This window comes from Nerophis ophidion, linkage group LG04 (assembly GCF_033978795.1).
Source record: "Nerophis ophidion isolate RoL-2023_Sa linkage group LG04, RoL_Noph_v1.0, whole genome shotgun sequence".
NCBI classification, from domain to species: domain Eukaryota; kingdom Metazoa; phylum Chordata; class Actinopteri; order Syngnathiformes; family Syngnathidae; genus Nerophis; species Nerophis ophidion.
Window position 1 is genome coordinate 71,264,057 of NC_084614.1, and position 13,734 is coordinate 71,277,790.

General features: G+C 39.0%; 1 protein-coding gene across 1 annotated transcript in view; it reads left to right on the forward strand.

The window, feature by feature from the left end:
* Positions 1-10,447, forward strand: part of bckdk (branched chain ketoacid dehydrogenase kinase) — a 30,938-nt gene extending 20,491 nt beyond the window's left edge. The window contains exons 8-11 of the mRNA XM_061898975.1: positions 98-226; positions 798-887; positions 980-1,135; positions 9,198-10,447. Of these exons, the coding sequence (XP_061754959.1) occupies positions 98-226; positions 798-887; positions 980-1,135; positions 9,198-9,342 (520 nt within the window). The 3' untranslated portion in view covers positions 9,343-10,447. The remainder of the gene's footprint in view (positions 1-97; positions 227-797; positions 888-979; positions 1,136-9,197) is intronic.
* Positions 10,448-13,734: the final 3,287 nt, after the last annotated feature.

The window sequence follows — 13,734 nt, forward strand, 5'->3', positions numbered from 1 at the left end:
TTAATAATTTTATTTTGAAATTGTGTAAAATGATTTTTGTTGTTCTGCTGTTTAAAAAAAAAAAGAAGTTGTTTTTAACTTTGTTGGGTTTCTCAAGGCGACTTTGTGAGCACCAGTACGGCAACTCTCCCCGAGTTCGCATCAACGGCCACGTGGCGGCCCGCTTCCCCTTCATCCCGCTGCCGCTCGACTACATCCTGCCCGAGCTGCTCAAGAACGCCATGAGGTACACACACACACACACACGCACACGCACACGCACACATACATCACTCACAGTTTTTAACACATGGCATGCCAGTCGACTTTCAAAATAAGAGTGGTGTGTGTTACGGCTACTCTTGCATTCAAAAAAGTTTGAAAAAATAAAAATAAAGATTGCACAGTAGTCCTGAGGAGGACGTCTATAACTCACTAAATTCCTTAATAAGCACTCGTGGAGATATGTCGAGATTCCAAATGATCATAATTTATTTTCACAAACAAAAAATATTCTCTGTGGTTGACTTCATAATAATCCAAATAATTTATTTAGCGGACATAAACTGTTTCACTCCTCACTCCTTCAACATGATTGACAGACAAAAGGAGCACCCATCGGTCCTGTCTTCTTAATCATGGGTGGAGGAAGTGGCTCACCAGGAGTAGCGTGAGCAGCTGAAAACAATCGGTCAATCATAATTCATCTAAAACATCCAATAATTCATCAACATCATTGGCATTTTTTGATTCCATTGTCAAAACTATTGATAAATAAATAATATAGATAGGCTCCAACATGGTGTGTGTCGTTGCAGGGCCACCATGGAGAGCCACTTGGACACGCCCTACAACGTGCCCGACGTGGTGGTCACCATCGCCAACAACGACATCGATTTTGTCATCAGGTGACTTTTCTCCCTCCCAAAAAACGGAAACGAGTCGATAAATCCGACCTCCCGGCACGACAGCTGAGCGAGTTTCTTTCTTTCCCGTGCAGGATTTCGGACCGCGGTGGCGGCATCCCACACAGAATCATCGACAAGGTGATGGACTACCACTTCAGCACGGCCGAGGAGAGTGCGCAGGACCCCCGCATGAACAACTTCTTCAACAACATCACCAACAGCGGCAACCAGTCTGGACCCATGCACGGGTACGTCCGCCTATAATAGACTATTCCTGCATCTGTTCCAGTGTCAAACCTTGCCACCCTCGCACTGCTTGCTCGCATACGGGCAATGTTTTAGCATAGTAAACATTCTTGGAAAGGAACGGCTCCTAAAGATCCGGCTTCCTTCAAGGGGCCATAAATCCCACCTCAGTTGACTTTGAATAGAATAGAATAGAGGTAACGTATTTTCTGCGCTATAAGCCGCCCCGTGTTATAAGCCGCACCTTCAATGAATGGCATATTTAAAATCTTTGTAAACCTATAAGCCGCACCGGGTCATAAGCCGCGCCCACGCTGCGCTAAAGGGAATGTCAAAAAAACAGTCAGATATGTCAGTCAAACTTTAATAATACAAACCAGTGTGCAAATGTGCAATCACAACAATAGTAACACTCAAAATATTGCAGAACAATAGCAACATCAATAACTCAACTTTGCTCGAACGTTAATGTCACAGCACACAAAATAAACATTTAAAGCTCACCTTCAGAAGTTATTCCTCATCCATAAATCCCTCGAATTCTTCTTCTTCGGTGTCTGAATTAAAAAATTGGGCGAATACAGCATCCAAAATGGCGGGCTCCGTCTCGTCGAAGTCATCAGAGTCAGTGTCGCTGTTGCTGTCCGGCAGTTGCATGAATCCTGCCTTCCTGGCCGGATCTTTTTTTCAGCTATCTTGTTTTTACAATATGCGCGGAAAGTAGCCAGCTTTTCTTGAAAGTCTTTTGGCAGTTGCTGTGAAATAGTGGTCCGTGTGCGGATGGAGAGATTGCGTCTTTTCATGAACCGGAAACACCAAGAAGCACCACCTTTAAAATCATCCAAGTGAAGTTCGCTTGCTAGCGCTGTTGCCTTCATTGGAATAGTGATGGTACTGACACTTCTGCTTGCTGCTTTCTGCTCAACTACCCACTTTTCGAGTTTGTCCTCCAACTGTTACCATCTTGCTTTGTTCCCTCAAACTCTGTGTTGTCTTCTTTACTTGGCGCAGGTCATCTTCTTTACTTGGCGCAGGTCATCTTCTTTACTTGGCGCAGGTCATCTTGTTGCTTCCTCCACCTACGCACCATTGACTCATTTATGTTCAATTCTCTCGCTGCTGCTCTATTTCCGTGTTCTTCTGCGTGACTTATTGCCTTGAGTTTGAATTCAGCGTTGTACGCGTGTCTCTTAGTAGGCGCCATTTTGTGGTCGTCTTTACAGAAACACACAAGTGAAATGAATCGGATTAGCCGCGCGCTTCTTCTACGGGGGCGGGTGCTTACCTTGGCGGTTGCGTATCATAGAAGAAGAAGTGCTTCCTCTTTCCAGGTGGGCGGGTGCTTACCTTGGCGGTTGCTTACCGTAGAAGAAGAAGCACTTCCTCTTCTACGGGGAAAAAAGATGGCGGCTGTTTACCGTAGTTGCGAAACCTAAACTCTATGAAAATAAATATTTATATTAATACATATATAAGGCGCACCGGTTTATAAGGCGCTCTGTCACCTTTTGAGAAAATTTGTGGCTTTTGGGTGCAGCTTATAGCGCGGAAAATACGGTACTTTATTGATCCCTGGGGGAAATTCAGCACCACAGTTCGCTCACAATAAACAATGATAATAAATAATCTAATATATATATAATATATGAATAATATACCGTATTTTTCGGACTATAAGTCAACGTTTTTTTCATAGTTTGGCCGTGGGTGCGACGTATACTCCGGAGCGACTTATGTGTGAAATTATTACCACATTATCGTAAAATATCAAATAATAATATTTATCTCATTCGCGTGAGCGAAGAAGAACATTTCAGCAATCGTCACTCACACACGCCAACCGATAAGAATTCAGCAGGCCGGGTCATAGCAGAAGTGCATTGTGGGTCATGATATACGCTACTGCCGGAGCTATTAAAATGGATCACATCAACATTGGCGGTAACTTTATAAAAACTGAGAAGGACTGAAGTAAAATGGCATTGAGAAAAAAATCATATACTGCAGATTACAAGCTGGACGTAGTGAAATATGCTGCAGAGAACAGCAATCGAGCAGCAGACAGAAAGGACGCTAGTGGGGCGCATACCAGAGGCGACATCGAGGAAGATCATTTCATCGGATTTATCGATTAGGAGTGACAGATTGTTTGGTAAACGTATAGCATGTTCTATATGTTACAGTTATTTGAATGACTCTTACCATAATATGTTACGTTAACATACCAGGCACCTTCTCAGTAGGTTATTTATGCGTCATATAACGTACACTTATTCAGCCTGTTGTTCACTATTCTTTATTTATTTTAAACTGCCTTTCAAATGTCTTTTGGTGTTGGGTTTTATCAAATAAATTTCCCCAAAAATGCGACTTAATACTCTATTGCGACTTATATATGTTTTTTTCCTTCTTTATTGTGCATTTTCGGCCAGAGCGACTTATAGTCTGAAAAATACGGTAAATATATTCTACATATATTCTTCATTTAAGTGCAGTCAAGGAACATATGCATTTTACAGTCTGATGGCTGTCTGTATGAAAAACCTCCTGTGTCGTTCCGTGTTGCATTTTGGATGAAAATCCTTTATAGGCAGCCCTCATTTTTAGTAAAGTCAAAGAACCAATCGTGGAGTACATTTATGTAACACTTTTTTAGTGACCCCAAAGCATGTTACACATAAGGTTTCCATGTGGTTTCGCACTGCATTGTGGGGGCTGGTAGCCATGGTTGCTAGACAAAGTTTTTGTTTGCATGGCTGGACTCAAGTATCGGTATCATGAAAGAGGGCAACAAACTGCTTTAAAATGAATCGTGCGAAAGAAAAAAAAATCAAAGGACTGAACAGATTGGAGCCTGTCTCAAAAGATCTCCGCCTTGAAAAAGTACAATTTTTGGAATTGATCTTTAGGAGCGCGTCCAATAGAGGAGATTTGGGCAAGCTTCAATGAAATGAAATATATTTGTTTAGCGCGTTTCTCAAGAGACTCAAAAGCGCTTCACATAGTGGTGTTGTGTTTAGTTTGTGTTTATTTGGAACATGCATGCATACAACGTGATACGTCACAATTTCCAGTTTCTCTATTCAACGTGTTCGAAAAGGAGTATGAGGAAGCAGAGCTTACTTAATCCTACCCCTTTTCCTTTACGTAGAAGTTGCTAGGACTTTTTTTCACTTCCTGTTCTCAATTTATTCACAACATACTCTACCCCTAACAACATTTAAAAAAAAAAATGATTCGAATACGTTGTGCGATTTAGAATCGATTCTCTTTTTTTTTTTTAATCAATTTTTTTTTGGGATCAATCCAACAAACCACTACACAGCAATACCATAACAATGCAATCCAATTCCAAAACCAAACCTGACCCAGCAACACTCAGAACTGCAATAAACAGAACAATTGAGAGGAGACACAAACACGACACAGAACAAACCAAAAGTAATGAAACAAAATTGAATGTTATCAACAACAGTATCAATATACGTTATAATTTCAGCATAGCAGTGATTAAAAATCCCTCATTGACATTATCATTAGACATTTATAAAAATAATAAAAAAGAACAATAGTGTCACAGTGGCTTACACTTGGATCGCATCTCATAAGCTGGACAACACACTGTGTCCAATGTTTTCACAAAGATAAAATAAGTCATATTTTTGGTTCGTTTAATAGTTAAAACAAATTTACATTATTGCAATCAGTTCTTAAAACATTGTCCTTTACAATTATAAAAGCTTTTTACAAAAATTTACTACTCTGCTTGCATGTCAGCAGACGGGTAGATCCTGCTGAAATCCTATGTATTGAATGAATACAGAATCCTTTTAAATCGGGAAAAAAAAACGTTTTTGAATCGAGAATCGTGTTGAATTGAAAAAAAAAAATCGATTTTGCATCGAATCGTGACCCCAAGAATCGAATCGTGGGACACCCAAAGATACGCAGCCCTAATGTATGCCCTGGCACACCATTATGTAGGACTCCATTTTTATGACTTGATGGGGTCCTTGGGACCCTATTTTGAATATTCCTAGCGCCGACACTGCACTTGTAACAGACTGACGGAAAACTGGCTGCCAATCTGCACCAACACCTTCTCAGACCACTACCTGATGTGCAAAGTGTTTTGCCCAAGGACAAAACGGCAGAAGATCAGTTCGTACCAGATGCCTTCAGTTTCGAGACGGCCGCGCTACCATCTGAGCCATTTAAGCCCAACGGCGGCCACAGCTTATCCCTGGAACAGACCATTTATATTCTATCTGTAGAAGAGAAACGATTGTTCCTCTTAGGGCAGGGGTCGGCAACCCGCGGCTCCGGAGCCGCATGCGGCTCTTTGATCACTCTGAGGTGGCTCAATTATTCCGGGAGGTTTCCTGACTTTAGTGCCTCTTTCTCAGAAATCGCCCGGGAATAACATTCTCCAATTTTCACCTGGACTTCAATATTGAGGGTGTGCAGTGATTGCAATGCCTTTCTACCTCCTCCTCAACATGTCCTCGCGCCAGCTTTTACACCACGCGATCTGTGTGCCGACTGATCAAATTTCTCATTCAGCCTCTGTTAACACACGAAAGTTACTGCAACGCATACTCAGTCAACAGCCATACAGGTTACACTGAGGGTTGTAATATAAACAACTTTAACACTGTTACAAACATGCGTTACCCTTTGAACCCACACCAAAGAAGAATGACAAACACATTTCGGGTGAACATCGGCACTGTAACACAACATAAACACAAAAGAACAAATACCCAGAATCCCATGCATCCCTAACTCTTCTGGGCTACATTATACAACCCTGCTAGCACCAAACCCCGCCCATCTCAACCAACGCATGGAGGGGGTGGGGGGATTTGGTGCTAGCGGGGGTGAGTCTGCAGAAGCCTCATACAACATGTGACTGGGCTGGCACGCTGATTGAACGTGTTGTAGAGGGCGCCAAAGGCAGTGCCTTCATTGGAAAACCCTTATTGTTGGTCGAGGGAAATCCTGCAAACATTTGTAAGTAGTTGATTTGACATTTGGTAGTCTCTCGGAATATTCGGGAAGGTTTTAAATGTGATGCTGTCAAGCGGCATTAATATAAAACTGGCGGGCCCCACTATCAATACATTTTCATATTAAAGGCCTACTGAAATGAGATTTTCTTATTTAAACGGGGACAGCAAGTCCGTGTCATACTTGATCATTCCCGATATTGCCATATTTATGCTGAAAGGATTTAGTAGAGAACATCGACGATAAAGTTTGCGACTTTTGGTCGCTAATAAAAAAGCCTTGCCTGTACCGGAAGTCGCAGACGATGTGCGCGTGATGTCACTGGTTGTGGAGCTCCTCACATCCTCACATTGTTTATAATCATAGCCGCCAGCAGCTAGAGCGATTCGGACCGAGAAAGCGACAATTTCCCTATTAATTTGATCGTGGATGAGGAAATTTAGAGGGAAAGACTAGAAAAAAAACGGTGATTGTAGTGGGAGCGATTCAGATGTTTTTAGACACATTTACTAGGATAATTCTGGGAAATCCCTTATCTGCCTATTGTGTTACTAGTGTTTTAGTGAGATTAAATAGTACCTGAAAGTCGGAGGGGTGTGGCTTCGGGTGTGTTGACGCCAGAGTCTCTGAGGGAAGTCACAGCAGCTGCAGCACGAGGGAAACTCCGCTTCTCCAGTAAGAGAGTAATTTTCTCACCGAAAACTGTCGGTTGACATGTGGTCGGGATTCATGTTCACTTGACCGCTCTAATCCATAGTAAAGCTTCATCTTTGGGAATTTTAAACAAGGAAACATCGGATGTGTTTGTGTGGCTAAAGACTAAAAGCTTCCCACCTCCATCTTTCTACTTTGACTTCTCCATTATTAATTGAACAAATTGCAAAAGATTCAGCAACACAGATGTCCAGAATACTGTGTAATTATGCGATTAAAGCAGACGACTTATAGCTTGGATCGTGATAGAAAATAATGTCCGCTACAACCGGTGACGTCAAACGCACACGTCATCGTACCGCGACGTTTTTAACACGACACTTCGCGGGAAATTTAAAATTGCAATTTAGTAAACTAAAAAGGCCGTATTGGCATGTGTTGCAATGTTAATATTTCACCATTGATATATAAACTATCAGACTGTGTGGTGGGTAGTAGTGGGTTTCAGTAGGCCTTTAAGGTGCGGGCCGCGTGTCTGAGACCCCTGGTTTATACATAGCACAAAGTTAAAAAAAAACTCTGTATGCAGTGTTATTCCATTTTAAATTTCAAAAGAGTTTTGTGGCTACCATTGTTTTCTTTATTTTGTGAAACGTGTGAAAATGGCTCTTTGAGTGGTAAAGGTTGCCGACCCATGTCTTAGAGCAGTGGTTCTCAAATGCGGGTACACGTACCCTTGGGGGTACTTGAAGGTATGCCAAGGGGTATGTGAGATTTTTTTAAAAACATTGTAAAAATAGCAACAATTCAAAAATCCTTTATAAATATATTTATTGAATAATTCTTTAACAAAATATGAATGTAAATTCATCCATCCATCCATCCATCATCTTCCGCTTATCCGAGGTCGGGTCGCGGGGGCAGCAGCCTAAGCAGGGAAACCCAGACTTCCCTTTCCCCAGCCACTTCGTCTAGCTCTTCCCGGGGGATCCCGAGGCGTTCCCAGGCCAGCCGGGAGACATAGTCTTCCCAACGTGTCCTGGGTCTTCCCCGTGGCCTCCTACCGGTTGGACGTGCCCTAAACACCTCCCTAGGGAGGCGTTCGGGTGGCATCCTGACCAGATGCCCGAACCACCTCATCTGGCTCCTCTCGATGTGAAGGAGCAGCGGCTTTACTTTGAGTTCCTCCCGGATGGCAGAGCTTCTCACCCTATCTCTAAGGGAGAGACCCACCACACGGCGGAGGAAACTCATTTTGGCCGCTTGTACCCGTGATCTTATCCTTTCGGTCATGACCCAAAGCTCATGACCATAGGTGAGGATGGGAACGTAGATCGACCGGTAAATTGAGAGCTTTGCCTTCCGGCTCAGCTCCTTCTTCACCACAACGGATCGGTAAATTCATAAACTGTGAAAAGAAATGCAACAATGTAATATTCAGTGTTGACAGCTAGATTTTTTTGTGGACATGTTCCATAAATATTGATGTTAAAGATTTCTTTTTTTGTGAAGAAATGTTTAGAATGAAGTTGATGAATCCAGATGGATCTCTATTACAATCCCCAAAGAGGGCACTTTAAGTTGATGATTACTTCTATGTGTAGAAATCTTTATTTATAATTCAATCACTTGTTTATTTTTTATTTATTTGTATCGATCCGTTGTGGTGAAGAAGGAGCTGAGCCGGAAGGCAAAGCTCTCAATTTACCGGTCGATCTACATTCCCATCCTCACCTATGGTCATGAGCTTTGGGTCATGACCGAAAGGATAAGATCACGGGTACAAGCGGCCGAAATGAGTTTCCTCCGCCGTGTGGCGGGGCTCTCCCTTAGAGATAGGGTGAGAAGCTCTGCCATCCGGGAGGAACTCAAAGTAAAGCCGCTGCTCCTCCACATCGAGAGGAGCCAGATGAGGTGGTTCAGGCATCTGGTCAGGATGCCACCCGAACGCCTCCCTTGGGAGGTGTTTAGGGCACGTCCAGCTGGTAGGAGGCCACGGGGAAGACCCAGGACACGTTGGGAAGACTAGACGAAGTGGCTGGAGAGAGGGAAGTCTGAGCTTCCCTGCTTAGGCTGCTGCCCCCGCAACCCGACCTCTGATAAGCGGAAGATGATGGAGATGATGATGGATTGTTTATTTTTCAACAAGTTTTTAGTTATTTTTATATCTTTTTTTCCAAATAGTTCAAGAAAGACCACTACAAATGAGCAATATTTTGCACTGTTATACAATTTAATAAATCAGAAACTGATGACATAGTGCTGTATTTTACTTTTTTATCTCTTTTTTTCAACCAAAAATGCTTTGATCTGATTAGGGGGTACTTGAATTAAAAAAATGTTCACAGGGGGTACATCACTGAAAAAAGGTTGAGAACTCTTTTCTTCTTTCTTTTCCAGCTTTGGTTTCGGCCTGCCGACGTCGCGGGCGTACGCCGAGTATCTGGGCGGCTCCTTGTCCATTCAGTCCATGCAGGGCATCGGCACCGACGTCTACCTGCGTCTGCGCCACATCGACGGCAAAGCCGAAAGCTTCCGAGTGTGACCTCGCCCTTCTCCCCCCCCCCCCCCCCCCCCATTTTTGTTTCTAACACTCCTTTTTTCTTTCCTGTCTTTGCCTTAGACGGATTATAAGCTATGTTAGCTCTCAAGTTGAGGACTCGGATTTATGATTTTTTTTGGTTTGATTGTTTTGTTTTGTACCCTGTGTTACAAAAGGTGAAAGAAGTTAGTTAGTTGACATGAAGTCAGTCCCGCAGCAAGACAAGAGTTTGTGATGAAGGATGGAAAAATAAGTTGCCAAAACACGCTCGCTAATATTTTCAGCCTTATTTACTCCCCACATTCTTCTTTGCTGCCTTCATTAAACTGCACTTAGTTCTACTTTCTCTCTAGCGTACCGCAGAACTATCGTCCTTTTTTTTGTTTTATTTACTTTTATGCTTCGTTTGTTACGGTATATATCAAGTTGAAGGTTTGTCTTTAGCTTTTTTTTGTACAAAAGGCACCCTCTAGCTAGTTAGCAACTCCAGTTATGACGTCATGTTGACGGAAGTTAAAGCTAGCAAAAAACTTTTTTTTTTTTTTATAACGGTATTTTTATCATTTCATTTAACACTCAAGTTTTTTTTTTCTAACTCTCAGCATGGCTCAAATGCGAGAGTAGTTGTCTCCCAACCTGAAGGCCATGGGTTCGATCCCCAATCAAGGTATCCTTTAGCAAGCTTGTATTGCTGCGTCATCATCAGTAGGTGAAACAATTTCGCCATATTATCGTCAAGTCTCCCAACTTTTTAAGGTGAGAACGACTTTTAAAGGACTTTCAAGCCGCGCCGCCATGTGAAGTTAATTGGGTTGATGAGAATAGGTGTGTAAATATGTAGTTAGTGCATGTCAGGATGGGAAGTCCATACCTCAAAGCTGCCGTTGAAGAAGTCTGGAGTGCCCTCTGCTGGACAAAAATAAAAACAAAAGGTGACTGACGCATATTTTTTTTCTTCTTCAGTCAAATTTTGGAAGTTGGTCATCTTCCTTCTTTTGAGGTAAATGTTTAATGTAGAATTAAGTAAAGAAAGAACATTCTCCAGATATGATAATTATTTTACTGACCTTTGTTGTGTTCACATTAAAGTTGACATGTTTGGACCTGTTGACTGATCACTCTCATGATTACAACATTGGAATGTGTAAACATTCAAAGTTAAGAATTAAAGCATTCAGTATATATATACATGTATATATATATATGCATATATATATACATGCATATACATACATATATATATATATATATGCATACATATGTATATATATATATATATATATACATGTATATATATATATATATACATGTATATATATGTGTATGCATATATATATATGTATGTATATGCATGTATATATATATATGCATATATATATACATGTATGTATATGCATGTATATATATATATGCATATATATATATATATACATGTATACATATATATATACATATAATATATACATTTATATATATACATGTATATATTATATGTATATATACATATATATACACGTGTATATATATATATGTATATATATATACATGTATGTATATATACACATGTATATATATACACATGTATATATACATGTATATATATGTGTATGCATATATATATATGTATGTATGTATATGCATGTATATATATATGCATATATATACACATATATACATACATATATATACATATAATATATACATGTATATATATATATACATGTATATATATATATATATACATGTATATATTATATGTATATATACATATATATACACATGTGTATATATATATATGTATATATATATATACATGTATGTATATATACACATGTATATATACACATGTATATATATATATATATGCATATACATATGTGTGTATATATATATGTATATATATACATGTATGTATATATACACATGTATATATATACACATGTATATATATATACACATGTATATATATATATGCATATACATCTGTGTGTATATATACACATATATATGTATATATATATATGAATATATATGCATATTATGCATATATATGTATATATATGTATATATATATGTATATATATATATGTGTGTGTGTATATGTATATATATATGTATATACATGTATACATGTATATACATGTATATATCTGTATATATATACATATATATACATATATACATGTATATATATACATGTATATATGTATATATATATACATGTATATATATATGTATATATATACATATATATATACACATGTATATATATATGTATATATGTATATATATATACACATGTATATATGTATATATACACACATGTATATATATATATATTCATTGTATATATATTCACATACAATTATATTCATATAGACAACATAATTATATTTGTGTGTGTATATATATATACACAATTATACATTTGTATATATATATATAAACAATTATATATTTTTTACCGCTTGTCCTTTTCAGGGTCTTATATATGTAAATGTATGTGTAGTTTTGCATAGAGATACATATACATATGTAAACATGCATCTACACAATATATACATAGATATTTTAACATATGTTATATATGTACATATATACATAAACATACATATATACATTGATATATACAATATACAAATGTGTATACGTATATATATATATATATATACATATATACACAAATATATATATATACATTTATACACATATTCGTATACACACGTATATATACTTACATGTATATATAAACATACATAAATATACATATACGCATATAGACAAACCCCATTTCCATATGAGTTGGGAAATTGTGTTAGATGTAAATATAAACGGAATACAATGATTTGCAAATAATTTTCAACCCGTATTCAGTTGAATATGCTACAAAGACAACATATTTGATGTTCAAACTTTTTTGTGTGTGCAAATAATCATTATTTTTATAATTTGAACATCCATTTATGCATTTTCTACCACTTATTTCCTTTGGGGTCACGTGGGGCGCTGGCGCCTATCTCAGCTACAATCGCGCGGAAGGCGGTGTACACCCTGGACAAGTTGCCGCCTCATCGCAGGGGTATAAAAACAGCTTACCAAAAAATGCTCAGTCTTTCACAAGAAAGGATGGGGCGAGGTACACCCCTTTGTCCACAACTGCGGGAGCAAATAGTCAAACAGTTTAAGAACAACGTTTCTCAAAGTGCAATTGCAAGAAATTTAGGGATTTCAACATCTACGGTCCATAATATCATCAAAAGGTTCAGAGAATCTGGAGAAATCACTCCACGTAAGCAGCATGGCCGGAAACCAAAACTGAATGACCGTGACCTTTGATCCGTCAGACGGCACTGTATCAAAAACCGACAACAATCTCTAAAGGATATCACCACATGGGCTCAGGAACACTTAAGAAAACCAATGTCACAAAATACAGTTTGTCGCTACATCTGTATGGAAAGCGAAAGTCATTTATCAACAACATCCAGAAAGCCCGCCAGCTTTTCTGGGCCCGAGATCATTAAAGGTGGACTGATGCAAAGTGGAAAAGTGTTCTGTGGTCTGACGAGTCCATATTTCAAATTGTTTTTGGAAATATTTGACATCGTGTCATCCGGACCAAAGGGTAGCGAACCATCCAGACTGTTATCGACACAAAGTTCAAAAGCCAGCATCTGTGATGGTATGGGGGTGCATTAGTGCCCAAGGCATGTGTAACTTACACATCTGTGAAGGCACCATTAATGCTGAAAGGTATATACGGGTTTTGGAACAACATATGCTGCCATTTGAGCGCCTATTTCCCTGCCTATTTCAGCAAGACAATGCCAAGCCACATTCAGCACGTGTTACAACAGCGTGGCTTCATAAAAAAAGAGTGCAGGTACTTTCCTGGCCCGCCTGCAGTCTAGACCTGTCTCCCATCAAAAATATGTGGTGCATTATGAAGCGTAAAATACGACAGCGGAGATCCCGGACTGTTAAACGACTAAAGCTTTACATAAAACAAGAATGGGAAAGAATTCCACTTTCAAAGCTTCAACAATTAGTTTCCTCAGTTCCCAAACGTTTGAGTGTTGTTAAAAGAAAAGGTGATGTAACACAGTGGTGAACATGCCCTTTCCCAACTACTTTGGCACGTGTTGCAGGCAGGAAATTATAAGTTAATTATTTGCAAAAAAATAAATAAAGTTTGAGTTTGAACATCAAATGTTGTCTTTGTAGTGCATTCAACTGAATATGGGTTGAAAAGGATTTGCAAATCATTGTTTTCCGTTTGTATTTACATCTAACACAATTTCCCAATTCATATGGAAACGGGGTTTGTACGAATACACATATACATACATACATACATACATACATACGTACGTACGTATGTATGTATGTGTGTAC